Genomic DNA, 16244 nt, shown 5'->3' on the forward strand with positions numbered 1-16244 from the left:
AGATCTAATCCAGTGGCTTCATGTTATATGTGAAGTATGAGGTTTGGAAATAAATGACTTGTGTAAAGTCATTCAGCTTATTTGTGGCAGAGATAGGTGGGGAGCCCTTGCCACTCTATTACATTACCTTTATTGCCATTACTGCTAATAAAGTGAGAAAACGTTTTCTTTTGTTAATTGTAAAATTATCTGAGGAATTTTCCTTTGAAATGTGTGGTTTTTTTCTCTTTAATCAGAAAAAGGAGATGTGAAGTCAAAGACTGAAGCTTTGAAGAAAGTGATCATTATGATTCTGAATGGTGAAAAGCTTCCTGGGCTTCTGATGACCATCATTCGTTTCGTACTACCTCTTCAGGATCATACCATCAAAAAATTACTTCTAGTATTTTGGGAAATTGTTCCTAAAACAACTCCAGATGGAAGACTTTTACATGAAATGATCCTTGTTTGTGATGCATACAGAAAGGTAAACCAAACCATGGTTATTTCTGATTATTGCTTTGATTTTTGATTGTAAAATTGGTGGAATGGGCTTAGTTTTAATTTTTAAAATTGGATCTTGGGTAAGATAGAAGTTACTGATATTTGGAACTGAAGTTGTAAGTTACTGTAAAAAGTTTTGTTAATTTCTTTGGACATTTTCCATACATTTTTATGTGTTCTTAATAAAAAATAGTGACACATAGAATATGAGACATTGCTATGATAAGTAAAAATTGATTTGACAGGGTCACCTGGGTGGCTCAGTGGGTTAAGTGTCCGACTCTTGATTTCGGCTGAGGTCATGATCTCACAGTTCATGTCAGCTATCAGAGCAGAGCCTCCTTGGGATCCACTCTCAACATTTCCCTTGCACATGTGTGTGTTCTCTCTCTCTCTCTCTCTCTCTCTCTCTCTCTCTCTCTCAAAAATAAATAAATAAACTTTAAAAGAGAAAAATTGATTAGACAGGAATCTAAAGGAAATGTGTAATCTAGATCTTTTTCCTCAAACCTACTTTCTTATTTTTTACATAGGAAAATTTTACACTTAAAAATTGTGTGTTTTGTAAAATGCTGGAACTCAATATTTCATATTTAAATTTTATCAGGATCTTCAGCATCCTAATGAATTTATTCGAGGATCTACTCTTCGTTTTCTTTGCAAATTGAAAGAAGCAGAATTGCTAGAACCTTTAATGCCAGCTATCCGTGCTTGTTTGGAGCATCGACACAGCTATGTTAGAAGAAATGCTGTTTTGGCCATCTATACTATCTATAGGTAAGTAAAGGTATACCTGCGGCTTAGTTTTGTGAGGATTGTTTAGTCTTTTAGCCTGGAGGTTCCAAAGCAGTTACTTGGAAGTCATATGTCTTTTACAGGTAATGTTTGGTTTGGCTTGAACAGTATTTTTTTCTTAATATCATTATATTGTCATCATTGAAAAGATCTGACAACACTGGGTCCTAGTTTCTGTCTGACAACAATATGCTGATATTGAATGACAGTAGCTCCCTTTAAATAAGTTGTACACTCTCTAGTTTACAGTGCCTGTCATTCTTAACTGTAGTAACTTCAGTGCGCTTAATTAATTTATTAACTGGTTTTGACCAGTTAACCTGTTAGGTCAAGTTAACCCTGTAGGTTTCGAGTTTTTTGACCCTGTTTTTGAATTCTCTTTATGTGGAATGTGGTTCTTGTCTTTTTACCCTTAGAGGCATAAGGAGGGAATTTTTTAATGAGAAAGGTTGCAGTTCTCAACTGACTCCTGTTCTTGGAAAGCTGAAGATTTTGGACTTTAAAAATGATTCAGAGAACCAGTTAGATAAGGCTAGAATGCTTGGTTTTTACAATCACTGGTGTCAATCCATTTAGAAGTAGGATGTGATTTTTATAAATGTCTTTGTACTTTAGGAGTTGATTGTTAGGTAATTTCACAGTTCTCTTATTATTACATGAGATTTTGTTATCTGTTAGGGAAGTGGTATTCTGGTTAATAATGTAGAGTTCTTTGTAAGTTACCGTACAGACTACACAAATATCAGAATTTAAACCAGATTGCACACACAGAAATTAGTAAATTTATAAGACAGTTGGAAATTTGAACACTGTATATGATGATATTAAGGAATTTTCGGTTTAAGGTATGATAATGGTATTATGATTACTTTTTTTAAAAGAATCCTTAATTATAATATGCTGATATATTTACAGAAAAATGATAAGTGGTCTGAGATTTGCTTCAAAATAATATGGGAGGAGAAGTGGGCAGAGGTGTAAGTGAAACAAAAATGATTATAAATTAATTGTTAGGTGATTTTTTTTTTTAATTTTTTAAAATTTATATCCAAATTAGCATATAGTGCAACAATGATTTCAGGAGTAGATTCCTTAGTGCCCCTTACCCATTTAGCCCATCCCCCCTCCCACAACCCCTCCAGTAACCCTCAATTTGTTCTCCATATTTATGAGTCTCTTCTGTTTTGTTCTTCTCCCTGTCTTTATATTATTTTTGTTTCCCTTCCCTTATGTTCATCTGTTTTGTCTCTTAAAGTCCTCATATGAGTGAAGTCATATAATTTCTGTCTTTCTCTAATTTCACTTGGCATAATACCCTCCAGTTCCATCCACGTAGTTGCAAATGGCAGGATTTCATTCTTTTTGATTGCCGAGTAATACTCCATTGTATATTATACCACATCTTCTTTATCCATTCAAACATCGATGGATATTTGGGCTCTTTCCATACTTTAGTTGTTGTTGATAGTGCTCCTATAAACATGGGGGTGCATGTGTCCCTTCGAAACAGCACACCTGTATCCCGTGGATAAATGCCTAGTAGTGCAATTGCTGGGTCGTAGAGTAGTTCTGTTTTTATTTTTTTGAGGGATCTTCGTACTGTTTTCCAGAGTGGCTGCACCAGCTTGCATTCCCATAGGTGATGGTTTTTAAGCTAGTATTCATTATTCTATATACTGCAAGTACTTAATTTCCAGAATAGGAAGTTAGTAAGTAAATAAATATAGTGCATAATTAATAAAATTCAAGGTACTATTTTTTTTTCTGATAATTTAAGTTTATTTATTTCTTTTGAGAGAGAGTGTGAGTGAGCAAGCAGGGGAGGGGCAGAGAGACAGCGAGAGAATCCTATTCAGGCTCCATACTGTCAACACAGAGTCTGACATGGGGCTCAAACTCACGAGATTGTGCCTTGAGCTGAAGTCAGGAGTTGGACGCTTAACCAACTGAGCCACCCAGACACCCCTCTGATAATTCTTTTTTTTTTTTTTTAATTTTTTTTAATGTTTATTTATTTTTGAGACCGAGAGAGACAGAGCATGAGCAGGGAAGGGGCAGAGAGAGAGGGAGACACAGAATCTGAAACAGGCTCCAGGCTCTGAGCGGTCAGCCCAGAGCCTGACGCGGGGCTTGAACCCACGAACTGTGAGATCGTGACCTGAGCCGAAGTCGGACGCTTAACCGACTGAGCCACCTGGGTGCCCCTGATAATTCTTAATGAAGAATCTTTTAGTACCTTGAGATGGTCATTATGAGCATTGATGTTATATTCCTGAAGTATATGAAAGACAGCTATGAGAGATACTCAGGTGATAGATAGCATGTGGAATAAGTCACCTTTTTCTTTATTGAACTAGAAAACGTATAATTTGATAATTTAATAGATGAAAATGTAAGTTTGTGATTCCTACCCACGATTTTTTTTAAATTTTTTTTTTTAATGTTTACTTTTGAGACAGAGACAGAACATGAACGGGGGAGGGGCAGAAAGAGAGGGGGACACAGAATCGGAAGCAGGCTCCAGGCTCTGAGCCATCAGCCCAGAGCCCAACGCAGGGCTTGAACTCACGGACCGCGAGATCATGAACTGAGTTGAAGTTGGACACTTAACCAGCTGAGCCACCCAGGTGCCCCTCCTACCCACAATTTTAATTGATTTAAAGTTCTAAAGGCAGGGCACCGGGGTGGCGTGGTTAAGTGTCTGACTCTTGATTTTGGCTCAGGTCATGATCTCATTTAATGAGATCGAGTTCCATGCTGACAGCATGGAGCCTACTTGGGATTCTCTCCCCCACTCTTTCTGCTCCTTCCCTGTTCATGCTTTCTCTCTCTCTCTATCAAAATAAATAAAAATAAACTTAAAAAAAAAAAAAAACCTTTAAAAAAAGTTTCAAAAGGTAAGACAATTGATAGTGTTATAAAGCTTGATAATGATTAATTTTGAGTTACTAAAATAACAGTAGTTTTTTATTAAATATGAATATTACCTGTTTTATTTCAAGGAATTTTGAACACCTTATACCTGATGCTCCTGAACTGATACATGATTTTCTGGTGAATGAGAAGGATGCAAGTTGTAAAAGGAATGCATTTATGATGCTAATTCATGCAGATCAGGTGAAGTACTTTTTAAAAAATACTTTTGTGTCTGTAATTCAATGAGAATTAAAAGTACTACATAGTCCTAATCAAATTTTTTAGTAATTTTGTTTATAGTAGAAGTGTTTGTATATTTTGGGGTTTTTTTTTAGATTTTTGAACTTGATTTGTGTAAAATAGTTTTTCTTAACCCCTCTCCCGACTATTGCTTATACATATACTTTTTTTTAAGTAAACATTTGAGAGATATTTAATAATAGCCACTTGACAGTTTTTCCAGATTGAAATTATTATGGTCCTATTTTGTGGCACTCTATTTTGGGGCTTTGAACCTGTTTTTCCTTCTGTTGATGTAGCTCTAAAATGGCTTAACAGAGAAAAGTAGTAGCTTTGTATAGGGTTCGCCCTGAGCCTGAAAGAAGCGTGGCCTTCAGCATAGATGTGTATCCTTATTAGGCTCTTCAAATTTCATAAGTTGGTGTCAACTCTACATCCAGCTCTGCTGGTACTGAAAGTGAATGGGTCTGCTGGTGGCTTGGCAATGACTCTCCATACTTTGGTGGCATCTAATCTTGGAATTTTTGCTATCCAGTATTATCAAAATGTGGAAAATAATATGCTTGAAGACTGAAGGATAGGGACTCTATCCATTTCCCTGGAACCTAGATGCTGTCATTTCATCTTTGTGAACAAGATTATAAGAAAGCTGCTTATTTAGGCCAGGATGTTTTGTCCTCTTGTAGTGCTGGTTTTATTAACCTGTATATTTGGTGTTTATGCACTTTACCTACATGGGGGCCGGTGGGGGGGACATAATCAGAAAAAGTTCGGTGAAATTTTCTGATACTTTTGCTGTAGAGATACTGTTGAGGTCATAGTTTTCTATATCACACATTCAGTATATGAAAATCAATGAGATTTTTCTTTTAGGTCTTAGAAATAGGAATAACTATGCACCTAAATAGCTGGTTTGTTTTGATTGTATGGGTACTCTGAGTCATATAACACATAGTGGTTTTTCTTTTCCATTTAGGTGCTAGAAAATCCAGACCCCAGATTTGTGGCCCATTTCTAGAAAATGTATTTTTCTTAATATTTATGTTAACCTTTTTTCCCCCTTCTTTTAATTTTTCTTTGCCCTGTTTGCCTCATTTGTTTTATATTCAGTTGTGTATGTTTAAGGTTGCACCAATTAAGTCCTTTTATTGAATGAAGTGGAATTTGATAAATACATTTTTATTTTGTTAGGATCGAGCTTTGGATTACCTAAGTACTTGCATTGATCAAGTTCAGACATTTGGAGACATTCTTCAGTTGGTTATTGTTGAACTAATTTACAAGGTAAGACTGATCTATAAGGGGTAAAATAAACTTCAGGAGTTTAAGACAAGGTTAAATCATCTCTTTCTGGAATGGTGCTTATTTGCTGGGATAATGTTTTAGTAGTAGAAATATTTTATAGCATTGCCTGTGAAAGTCTTTTTTTTTTTTTTTCTTTTCCCTTTGGTTTATTTTGTTTTCCAAGCACTTCCTGTTTTTCTAAACTTCCGTAAAGAATTCTATTAAAAACTCATGGCTTGACCCAATACAGCTGCAGAGAAATCATTGTGCACTGTTCTGTAACTGAATAGATTGTGAATCAGGCTTTGGAATAAAATTCAGGTCTTTTCTTGAGTACACACCAGGCTACTTTGGACATCTAAAAACAAACCAGAAAAGCTTTAAATACTTACTGTGTTCCTTGTTTGTAAAAGAGAATAGAGAGACTTTAAATATGTCAATATGACATTGTAGGCCATTAAAACTAGGTAAGAGATTTGGGTTTTAAAATGAAGTGCTTTATTGGAAACAGTTAAATTTGATATAGCCTTAGAAAGAATTGATTGCATCTTAATATCCTGATAAAAGATGTAATAGCATCCAGTTTTGCTATTGATACCATTCATTGGAGGACAACAAAAATATACATCAGGAATGACTTTGCTAAATAGGATGACACTAACAAAGTACCTAGAGCAGACACTGCTGGTTACAGCTGTCTTTGATTCTGAAAGAAAAGAGCCCCTTTCCATACGGGGTACCAGTCATTTGGAGCTGGCATTTAAGTTGAAACCAGAGCTGTAAATATATACAGTAAAACCTTGGTTTGTGAACATAATTCATTCCAGAAACATGCTTGTAATCCAAAGCACTTGTATATCAAAGTGAATTCCCCATAAAAAATAATGGAAACTCAGATGGTTCATTCCACAACCCAAAAATATTTATATAAAAATGATTATAGTACTGTAACATAATACAAAGTAATGAAGAAAATACAAAATATAAAGAAAAATCAATTAACGTGCATTACCTTTGAAAATCTCCATGGCTAGTGTCAGGGAGACAAGAAAGGAGGGTTATTGTGTAGGATGACTTTCACTATCACTAACAGAATCACTGCTACCTATTGGCTCAATCGAATCTTTTTCTTTTCATGCAACTTTAACTTTAACAAGGAACCTATCCAGTGACACTTGCTTTTGCCTCCTTTTGAGGATTTTGCGGAAATGTGACATTGCATTATCATTAAACAGATTCATCACTCACGCTGCTATAGCCTTATTTGGGTGGGGCTTTTCTATAAAATTTTGCACTGTTTCCCACATTGTACACATCTCCCTAATCTCTTTTGAAGTGAGGTATTCCTCTGCCTTTTTCTCTTCCTCTTCTCAGAGGAGATGCAGATGTAGCCTTCTTATAAAATCTTGCAGGTTTGGCTACTTGTATACCTCATTCGTACTTCTCGATGATTTCCTTCTTAACTTCCACTGTAATCATCTCCTTACCGCCTTTCTTTTCAACCTTTTTCTGCATGGGGCCCATTGTATATGCTCGCAGGGATGTTGACTACAGTATAGTATTAATAAACTCTTGTCATATAGTGTATTTAATGTAACTTCCAATAAGGCAACAAAGGAAAGGGTCTGTATCTGCAGGCAGCCTGACCTAGAATGAAGCAAAGTATTCCTAAGCTTACTCTTGTATGGAAAAGCAAAGGTCTGTTCGTAGGTGCTTTGAAGTGACAAAAAATACACTAGTGCCAGTTGTGGGCACCTTCCAACATTCTGAAAAATCACTGATTTCTGCCAAACACTGTGGCCCGAGATGCATCCGAGCATGGAAGATGATCACTCACAATCCATCATCGAGAGAGAGAGAGAGAACCATTGGCTCAATTATGATCATGTGACATTTGGTGTCACGTACTACTCATATAGCAAGACTTCGCTCGTTTATCAAGTTAAAATTTATTAGAAATGTTTGCTCATCTTGCAGAACAAGTTACTTGCAATCCAAGGTTTTACTATAGTTCCTGATTAATTCATTTTATGGTTTAGAGATGCCACTTAGGTTCTCAAAAATAGCAGTTCTCTGCTATTCAGAGACTTCTTTGTCTAACAGAGTCCAGGTTATAGTAAAAGGGAATAGTTTCTGAGTCTTGCCTGAATGAGAGAGATTTGACTGTACATATGTTAGGAAAATCTGACAGAAATACCAACATCAAAAAAGAAAATATTTGCTTTATAGGTAAAGGTATTAAAATATATTTAGGACAATATAGAAAATTAGTTGTCTCCACAGTATGGAATATAGTTCCCAATAAGAAGTAGTAGTACTTAAAAAGGGGGTTATCTTTCTTGCTTTAAGAACAGATATTTTCCTTTTATTAGCTATTGAGATTGATATCCGTTATGTTTTCCTTTTTGGCATTACATCTGGAATAAAAATTTAGAGTCAAATTTAATATCACTTGGTTAATAATTTGTCCTTGATTTTGTTACTCTACATCTTCTTTTTCTATTTCATTTGTGTATAGTACGCATATCTTTTATTATAAACCATTTGAAAACCTTTTGTGAGAGTATTTATGACTGAATGAATAAATGAATGAGTAGCTATAACAATTATCCAAAGTAAAACCTATTTATTTCTGAAATTACCAGCCACAGTGTCTCATCTCATGTTGGCTGACATCTTCAGATGCCCTTATAAGACTATTCTTAGCTTTCAGATGATAAGAAGTAGCATCCCATAAGCTGACACCTATAAAAAATCTGTTTGAAAGCAAGTATCCCTGAAGTCCATTGAAACCTAAATGTTTCCTTCTCCAGGTCTGTCATGCTAATCCATCAGAAAGGGCTCGTTTCATTCGCTGCATCTATAACTTACTACAGTCATCTAGCCCTGCTGTAAAATATGAAGCCGCTGGAACGTTAGTGACACTTTCTAGTGCGCCCACTGCAATCAAGGTACTGCTTATTTCTTTTGGTGCCAGTTTGATGATACGTATGCTGTCTTAGCACTATGATTTAGTGGCATTGCAGTTTACTATGTGATTACATGGCACAGAGACAACAATTTATAAATGTTGTGAACTTAATAGATTCCTTACATACCCCAATGTTGTTTTCTTCCTTCCTGCTTTCATATATATATGTGGGGAGAAAGAGTGACAGAGAATACTAATATTTCTGGTTTCTGGAGAATGATGAAGATTTTAAGATCACTCTCCATACTTTAATTACATTAAAACCTAGATCTGGGAAATGAATTTTAGATTCTACATGATGGATCCTAAAAAGAGTACATATTTTCAATAATGGAGTATTAAGTTTTCTCTTTAATTTACTGTATCAAGACTGCATGATGAACCTCTAATATATTCAGAGAATGAATTGTTCTATAAAGCCAGCTTGTATAAATAGGAGACTTGATTCCTTTAGCTGCCAATACTTAGAAGAAAAAATTTTCTGGGACACCTGGGTGGCTCAGTTGATTAAGCGTCTGACTTCGGCTCAGGTCATGATCTCATGGTTCGTGGATTCAAGCCCTGCATCGGGCTCTGTGTTGACAGCTCGGAGCCTGGAGCCTGCCTCTGATTCTGTCTCCCTCTCTCTCTCTCTCTCTCTGCCCCTCCCCTGCTTACACTGTCTCTGTCTCTCAAAAATAAATAAATGTAAACACAAAAATTTAAAAAAATTTTTTTAACTCTATTTTGAAATAATTTTAGACTTACAGAACAACGAAACAACAAAAGATGTAAAAGTAGGACAAAGTTCACCCTTCACCAGCTTCCCATAATGTCCGTGTCTTGGATAGCAATTGTATAATTGTCAAAATTAAGAAATTCCCATTGGAACAGTAATATTGTTAACTAAACTGTAGACATTATTTGAATTCCACCAGTTTTCCCCACAAAAATGTCCTTTTTTGGTACCAGGATTCAATCCAGGATCCCACATTACATATAGTTGTCATGTGTTAGTCTCCTCTGATCAGTGACACTTTCTCAAGCCTTTTCTTGTTTTTCATGACCTTGACACTTGAAGAGTAGTGGGTGGGTCACTTTGTAAAATGTCTGTCTCAATTTGAGTTTGATGTTTTCTTATAGTTAGATTGAGGTTATGCGTTTTGGGGAAGAATACTGTGGAAGTGATGCACTTTTCTCAGTGTATTAGATCAAGGAGTATGTAATATTAAGGTATTATTAGTGGTGTTAACCTTGATCAGTCAGTGAAGATGGTGTCTGCCAGATTTCTCCACTGTTGAGTTATGATTTCTTCTTTTGTAATCAGTAAATAACATGAGGGGCTGCTGGGTGGCTCAGTCAGTTGAGTGTCTGACTTCAGCTCAGGTCATGATCTCACAGCTTGTGAGTTTGAGCCCCATGTCAGGCTCTGTGCTGACAACTCAAAGCCTGGAGCCTACTTTGGATTCTCTCTCTCTCTCTCTCTCTCTCTCTCTCTCTCTCTGCCTCTCTGCCCCTCCCCCTCCCCCACTCACACTGTGTGTGTGTCTCTCTCTCAAATAATAAAACATTAAAAAAAAAACTGTAATCCATAAATAACATGGGAAGATACTTTGAAATATCCTATTTCTGCTCAGACTTAAACCAAATAATTTTAGCATTTCTGTACAGCAATTTTTTTTTTAATGTTTATTTATTTTGAGAGAGAGCACATGGAGGAGGGTCAGAGAGAGAGGGAGAGAATCCTAAGCAGGCTCTGCACTGCCAGCACAGAGTCTGATGTGGGACTTCAACCCACGAACCATGAGATCATGACCTGGGCCGAAATAAGTAGTTGGATGCTTAACCGACTGAGCCACCCAGGCTCCCCTGTACAGCAGTTGTTAATGTGATATTTTAATGGTGGTTTTCTATTTTCCTCATTCTACATTTAATAATTGGAGTTCTGCAAGGAGGAGCTGTACTTTTTCCTCCCTCCCCCTTTCTTTCTCTCTTCATATTAGTATGGCTATTTCATTCTGTATATTGTAGTCATTATTATTTAATTTTATTGGTCATGTTATTCCAGCTTTGGTCATTGGGAGCTCTTTCAGGTTGTTCCTTTGTCCTCTGCTTTTAATGAGTCAGGGTCATTTTTATGGTCTTAATTTTTCTGTACTGTAATGCAGGTGTGTTAGACTTTCCACCTAAACTAAAAGATACTCAATAGCTATATTTTAGGGAATACTCTGTCTGCTTTTTTCTACCTTTTCCTTAGTTTCGACTCTTAATTTTTGACTGTTGGTATTTCTACCTATAGCAGCAGCCCCTTTTCATTATTTTAATTTGTGATGCTTCTTAACTTTTTTAAACTTGAAAATAATGAAATTTGTTAGAATTTAGGAAATAGAGGGACATATTCCTTTGGGGAAAATACATAAAGTTTTAGTACAGTAGTAGTGAATATATTGGCTTCCTAGGGGCTTTTTTTCCTTATCTTCAAATTCTGTGTTTAAGATGGGTGTGTGCTTAAAACATGTTTCTTTTTTTATATAGGCTGCTGCTCAGTGCTACATTGATTTAATTATTAAGGAAAGTGACAACAATGTAAAGCTCATAGTTCTGGATCGATTGATAGAGTTAAAAGAGCATCCTGCTCATGAACGAGTACTACAGGTAAACATTATCAAACATTATCTGGAAGAGAAAAATCCTAGATAAAATCTTTTTCAAATTGAGATAATACTTAAGCCTTGCTGTCTTGGTTAACATAAATTCTTGAATCGCTCCTTGGCCTTTTGGCTAAGATCAAGTGTAGTAACATAAATTCTTGGAGACTGGGCAGTTTAAATTTTGGTCAACTAAGATGTAACTTTTGAATCACCATAGTCTTTTGGTGTATTGTCTTTGCCATAAAAAATTTTTTTCTAAAATGAATTAATGTTATCTTATATCCTATTTGTACTGCATTGGATATTCTTAGTAATAGAAATACACGCATTTTAATTTGGATATAATTGACAGTTTGTGAAAAATAATTATTCCAATTGATTGAAAATAAAAGGTAATTGAATTGGGGGCACATGGGTGGCTCAGTTGGTTGAGCATCTGACTCTTGATTTTGGCTCAGGTCATGATCTCACAACTCGTGAGTTTGAGCCCTGCTTTGGGCTCTGCACTGAAACTGTGAAGCCTGCTTGGGATTCTCTCTCTGCCCTTCCCCTGTGTGTGTGCATGTGCTCTCTCTGTCAAAATAAATAAATAAACTTAAAAAAAAAAAGATAATTGAATTCTATGGAATTATCAACATACCTATTTAATCTGTGAGAATAATGATTGTTATAAAAGTAAAGCCCCATGACAGCTAACTCCAATGCTATCCCAGATCAGAGCAACAACAAAAAATTTACAGGACATTTTTGGGACAGTTGGAGAAATGTGCATTATAGACTGTGTATTAGTTAATATCATTGTTCCCAGTGTTAAGTTCTCTGAATTTGATCATTGTACTGTGGTTATGTAAGAGCTTGTCCTTCTTTGGAAGTGTACACTACAATGTTTAGGGGTAGAGTTTGATAAAGCATATGCAACAGAATTAACAACTGGTGAATGTAAGTGAAAGTTTACACAGGAATAGAGTTTTAGAACTTTTTTATCAGTGAAATTTTTTAAAATAAAGTTTTAAAGAAGTAAAATCATGTGTAAATTAGTTTTGCTATATTTTAAACATGTTTTTAAGTTTATTTGTTTTGAGAGAGAGCGCACACATGAGCGAATAGGAAGGAGGGGCAGAGCCCCTGACAGCGTGGAGACCGATGCCAGGCTCAGTCTCCTGAATTGTGAGATCAAGATGTGAGCAGAAATCAAGAGTCAGATGCCTAAACCGACTGAGCCCCCCGGGTATCCCTAGTTTTGCTATATTTTAAAGTACATTCCTTTAAAACATAACATCTTCCTGCAGAGCAAAAATAATGTTATCACATTTAATGAAATTATTGATAGTTTCTTAATATTATCCAATGCCGACTCCAAAGTCAGATTTTCCCAGATGTCCCTGAAATGTACTTTTGTTTAGCTTGTCCAATTCTTGACCATATGGCTTACCTGATTATGTCCTTATGTCTCAGTTGGAGCACTATTTTTTTTTTCATGACGTGGGCTTGTTGAAGAGACCAGACCAATTGTCCTGTAAGATGCTCTTCCTTGTGGGTTTATTTAATGACTTTCCAGTGGTGTCATTCAGTTTGTTTCTCTGATTCCTATATTTCCTGTTAACTATATGTTTGATCTAAAGCTTGATAAAGAGTAAATGTTTGTAGTTTGCATCCTATGTGATATTATATACTTCATATTGCATTACATCAGGATAGCCCAGATATCTGGTTCTTCTACCACTAGTGATTGTATTATTGATTAAAGAATTAAGGTGGTGATAGATACCCTATTGTGTGGTTAAGATTTTTTTCTGTTAATATTTGTGTTAATTCTGGAGTTTTTGTTCTTTCTCAGGATCTAGTTATGGACATCCTGAGAGTATTGAGCACACCAGACTTAGAAGTACGCAAGAAAACTCTGCAATTAGCACTGGATCTTGTTTCTTCTAGGAATGTTGAAGAGGTAAAACAAAACTCTGAAAGAAAGCTCTGTTGTAAGCTGTCAGGCCAAACATGGTATAATTCCCAGTTAACTTTTATTTGGTTCTCTAGCTGGTTATTGTTCTGAAGAAGGAAGTGATTAAAACAAATAATGTGTCTGAGCATGAAGATACTGACAAATACAGACAACTCCTTGTGAGAACATTGCATTCCTGTTCTGTCCGATTTCCAGATATGGCTGCAAATGTTATTCCTGTGGTATGTAATTCCAGTGACTTTAATTTTGAAATTCTCTAAAAGAATGAAAAGAGTTATGTAGCACTTAGACTCTGGAACTGTCTAGTAGATTCACTAAATCTTGTGGTCAGACGGGATCTTGATGTTCACTGTTAAGCTTGGAAGGTTAAGGACTCTGACTTCTTTCTCTTACATCTACATCAAAAACGTAAACAGGGCGCCTGGGTGGCTTAGTCGGTTAAGCGTCCGACTTTGGCTCAGGTCATGATCTCACAGTCTGTGGTTTCGAGCCCTGCGTTGGGCTCTGTGCTAATAGCTCAGGGCCTGGAGCCTGCTTCAGATTCTGCATCTCCTCTCTCTGCCCCTTCTCCACTCGCACTCTGTCTCTCTCTCTCTCTCAAAAGTAAATAAGCATTAAAAAAAATTTTTTTTTTTTTTTTAATTAAAAAAAAACCCTAAACAACGGGGGTGCCTGGGTGGCTCAGTCGGTTAAGCGGCTGACTCTTGATTTCAGTTCAGGCCATGATCTCAACAATTCATGAGTTCAAGCCCCCTGTTGAGCTCTGCACTGACAGCGTGGAGCCTGCTTGGGATTCTCTCTCTCTTTCTCTCAAAAATAAATAAACAAACAAACAAACATTTTTTTGTTTTAAGTAAATACAGAAAAACACAGTGATGAGTACTTCCATGTATTATTATAATTGATGTTTGTTACAATTACCTGTGGCAAAATTATGCTGTGTATATGTGACTCAGTAGGGCAAATAAGTATTTATCTCAAATAGTTTTATCTGTTTACAAGTTGAAGGATTTAGGGGCACCTGGGTGGTTCAGTCAGTTAAGTGTCTGACTTCGGCTCAGGGCATGATCTCAGGGTTCTTGAGTTTGAGCCCCATGTCGGGCTCTGTGCTGACACTCAGAGCCTGGAGCCTGTTTCAAATTCTGTGTCTCCCTCTCTCTCAGCCCCTCCCCTGCTCACACTCCGCCTCTCTCTCTCTCAAAAATAAGTAAAACGTTAAAAAAAAATTTTTTTTTAAGTTGAAGGCTTTAGGGGAATCTGGGTGGCTCAGTCAGTTAAGTGGCCAGCTCTTCATTTCAGCTCAGGTCACGATCTCCTGGTTCGTGGGTTTTAGCCCCGCATTGAGCTCCGCACTGACAGTGCGAAATGTGCTTGGGATTCTCTCTCTCCCTCTCTGCCCCTCCCCTGCTCACTCTCTCAAACAAACAAACAAAAAAAAAGTTGAAGGATTTAGTTATAGGAAAAATATATATACCTAGAATCTTTGGCTTCTGTCACTGTCAGATAAATGAAGTATGTTATTATAATTTGAAATTTTATCTTTGAACTTCAGATTTCCTCTGAAATGATTTTGCTTTTAGTTACAACTGAGGTGTATCCAATTAATTTATTTTGAGTTGTGTATTTCCAGCTTTTGTTTTATAGTGAGTTTTTTTGTAGTAAACTTGGCTGCACAAAAACCAGAAAAGACATTGTGACTTTGTTTATATAACAGTACTTGTCTCTCAACATTTTGTTACATCTTTGAAAATCATTAATTATATTTCTTGTGAATTTGTTTACTTCTTAAAACTTAGATAATTTTCTTTCTGAAAATTGTATAACTTACCTATTTTTCTTTTTTTTCCTTTCAGTTAATGGAATTTCTCAGTGACAATAATGAAGCAGCAGCCGCTGATGTCTTGGAGTTTGTCCGTGAAGCTATTCAGCGCTTTGATAACCTGAGAATGCTTATTGTTGAGAAGATGCTTGAAGTCTTTCATGCTATTAAATCTGTCAAGTAGGTTTAACATCTGTTTAAATGTAAGGTCAAGCAAGCATTTTACCGTTTCTATCTTTAAAGGGTCATTTGGTAGAAAATACAAGAGAGAAGAAATGAATCAAAACACTAAAACCAACATAAGTGTCATAGTAAACATCACCTTACCTTACTCTCTGTAAATCAGCAACCTATGGGCAGAATTTGTTTTTGTAGGTATGATTGACCTAGGTTTCTCTATCCGTATTTCCTCTAAAACATGGTGTATCCTAAAGTAGCGAAGGAACATATTTTTAAAGGGTATCACTTTTTGGGTATCAGTATTTATATCCCCCATTAGCATTTACTAAAATGAGGGATTGAAAATGCAGCCCAAATCTGACGTCATGCATTTCCCTTAAAATAGCTTTTGCTAATGAGAAAGGACTATTGCATCCAAACTTTGCTTCATTCAAAGCATCTGATAGGTGGAGTGTAATACACTTCCATTATATCTGCCTGGATAGAAAAGAAAGGACCATTGGAAAATTGTTTTTGTTTGTTTTGTTTTTTTGTTTTGCAAAATTGTTTTTATGATATGACAATGAATTGATATTTGTGGAAGTGAGAAAGATTTGCTTCCTTTGTGAGAAAACAAGTATACCTAAGTTATGCCTTCAGTGGCCATCATCTCTTAGAGCTTTAGTTTCTAAAATTTTTTTGAATAAATTTAATGAAAATCTTAGGGAAAAGGTGACTGAAGATTCTATTCAGTTTAACGTTTTTAATTAGAGAATTGTTGCTTTCCTCCTGTTTTTGGGTTTTTTGTATTACCAATCCTTTGCACTCCTTCCTAATAGTTCTGTTCAGCATCTTGTCTATTCTTTTCAGTGGCTGTAATAAAAAGTGAATTACTTTTTACATCAAAGTAATACAGTTTTTATAGTAGTAAGTGATTAAAATAAAATTTACCTTAACTCTGTCCTAAATGGAGGATAACACCTTTCT

The 16244-nt window shown here is 36.0% G+C and overlaps 1 protein-coding gene across 1 annotated transcript in view; it reads left to right on the forward strand.

Moving 5' to 3' along the window:
• COPB1 (COPI coat complex subunit beta 1) overlaps positions 1–16244 on the forward strand; it is a 35935-nt gene that overhangs the window by 4931 nt on the left and 14760 nt on the right. Inside the window, exons 3-11 of the mRNA XM_049649520.1 lie at positions 237–466; positions 1091–1260; positions 4281–4395; positions 5626–5718; positions 8532–8669; positions 11204–11323; positions 13157–13264; positions 13354–13500; positions 15133–15278. Coding sequence (XP_049505477.1) covers positions 237–466; positions 1091–1260; positions 4281–4395; positions 5626–5718; positions 8532–8669; positions 11204–11323; positions 13157–13264; positions 13354–13500; positions 15133–15278 — 1267 coding nt within the window. The remainder of the gene's footprint in view (positions 1–236; positions 467–1090; positions 1261–4280; positions 4396–5625; positions 5719–8531; positions 8670–11203; positions 11324–13156; positions 13265–13353; positions 13501–15132; positions 15279–16244) is intronic.

The sequence above is a fragment of the Panthera uncia genome, chromosome D1, assembly GCF_023721935.1.
Source record: "Panthera uncia isolate 11264 chromosome D1, Puncia_PCG_1.0, whole genome shotgun sequence".
Classification (NCBI taxonomy): domain Eukaryota; kingdom Metazoa; phylum Chordata; class Mammalia; order Carnivora; family Felidae; genus Panthera; species Panthera uncia.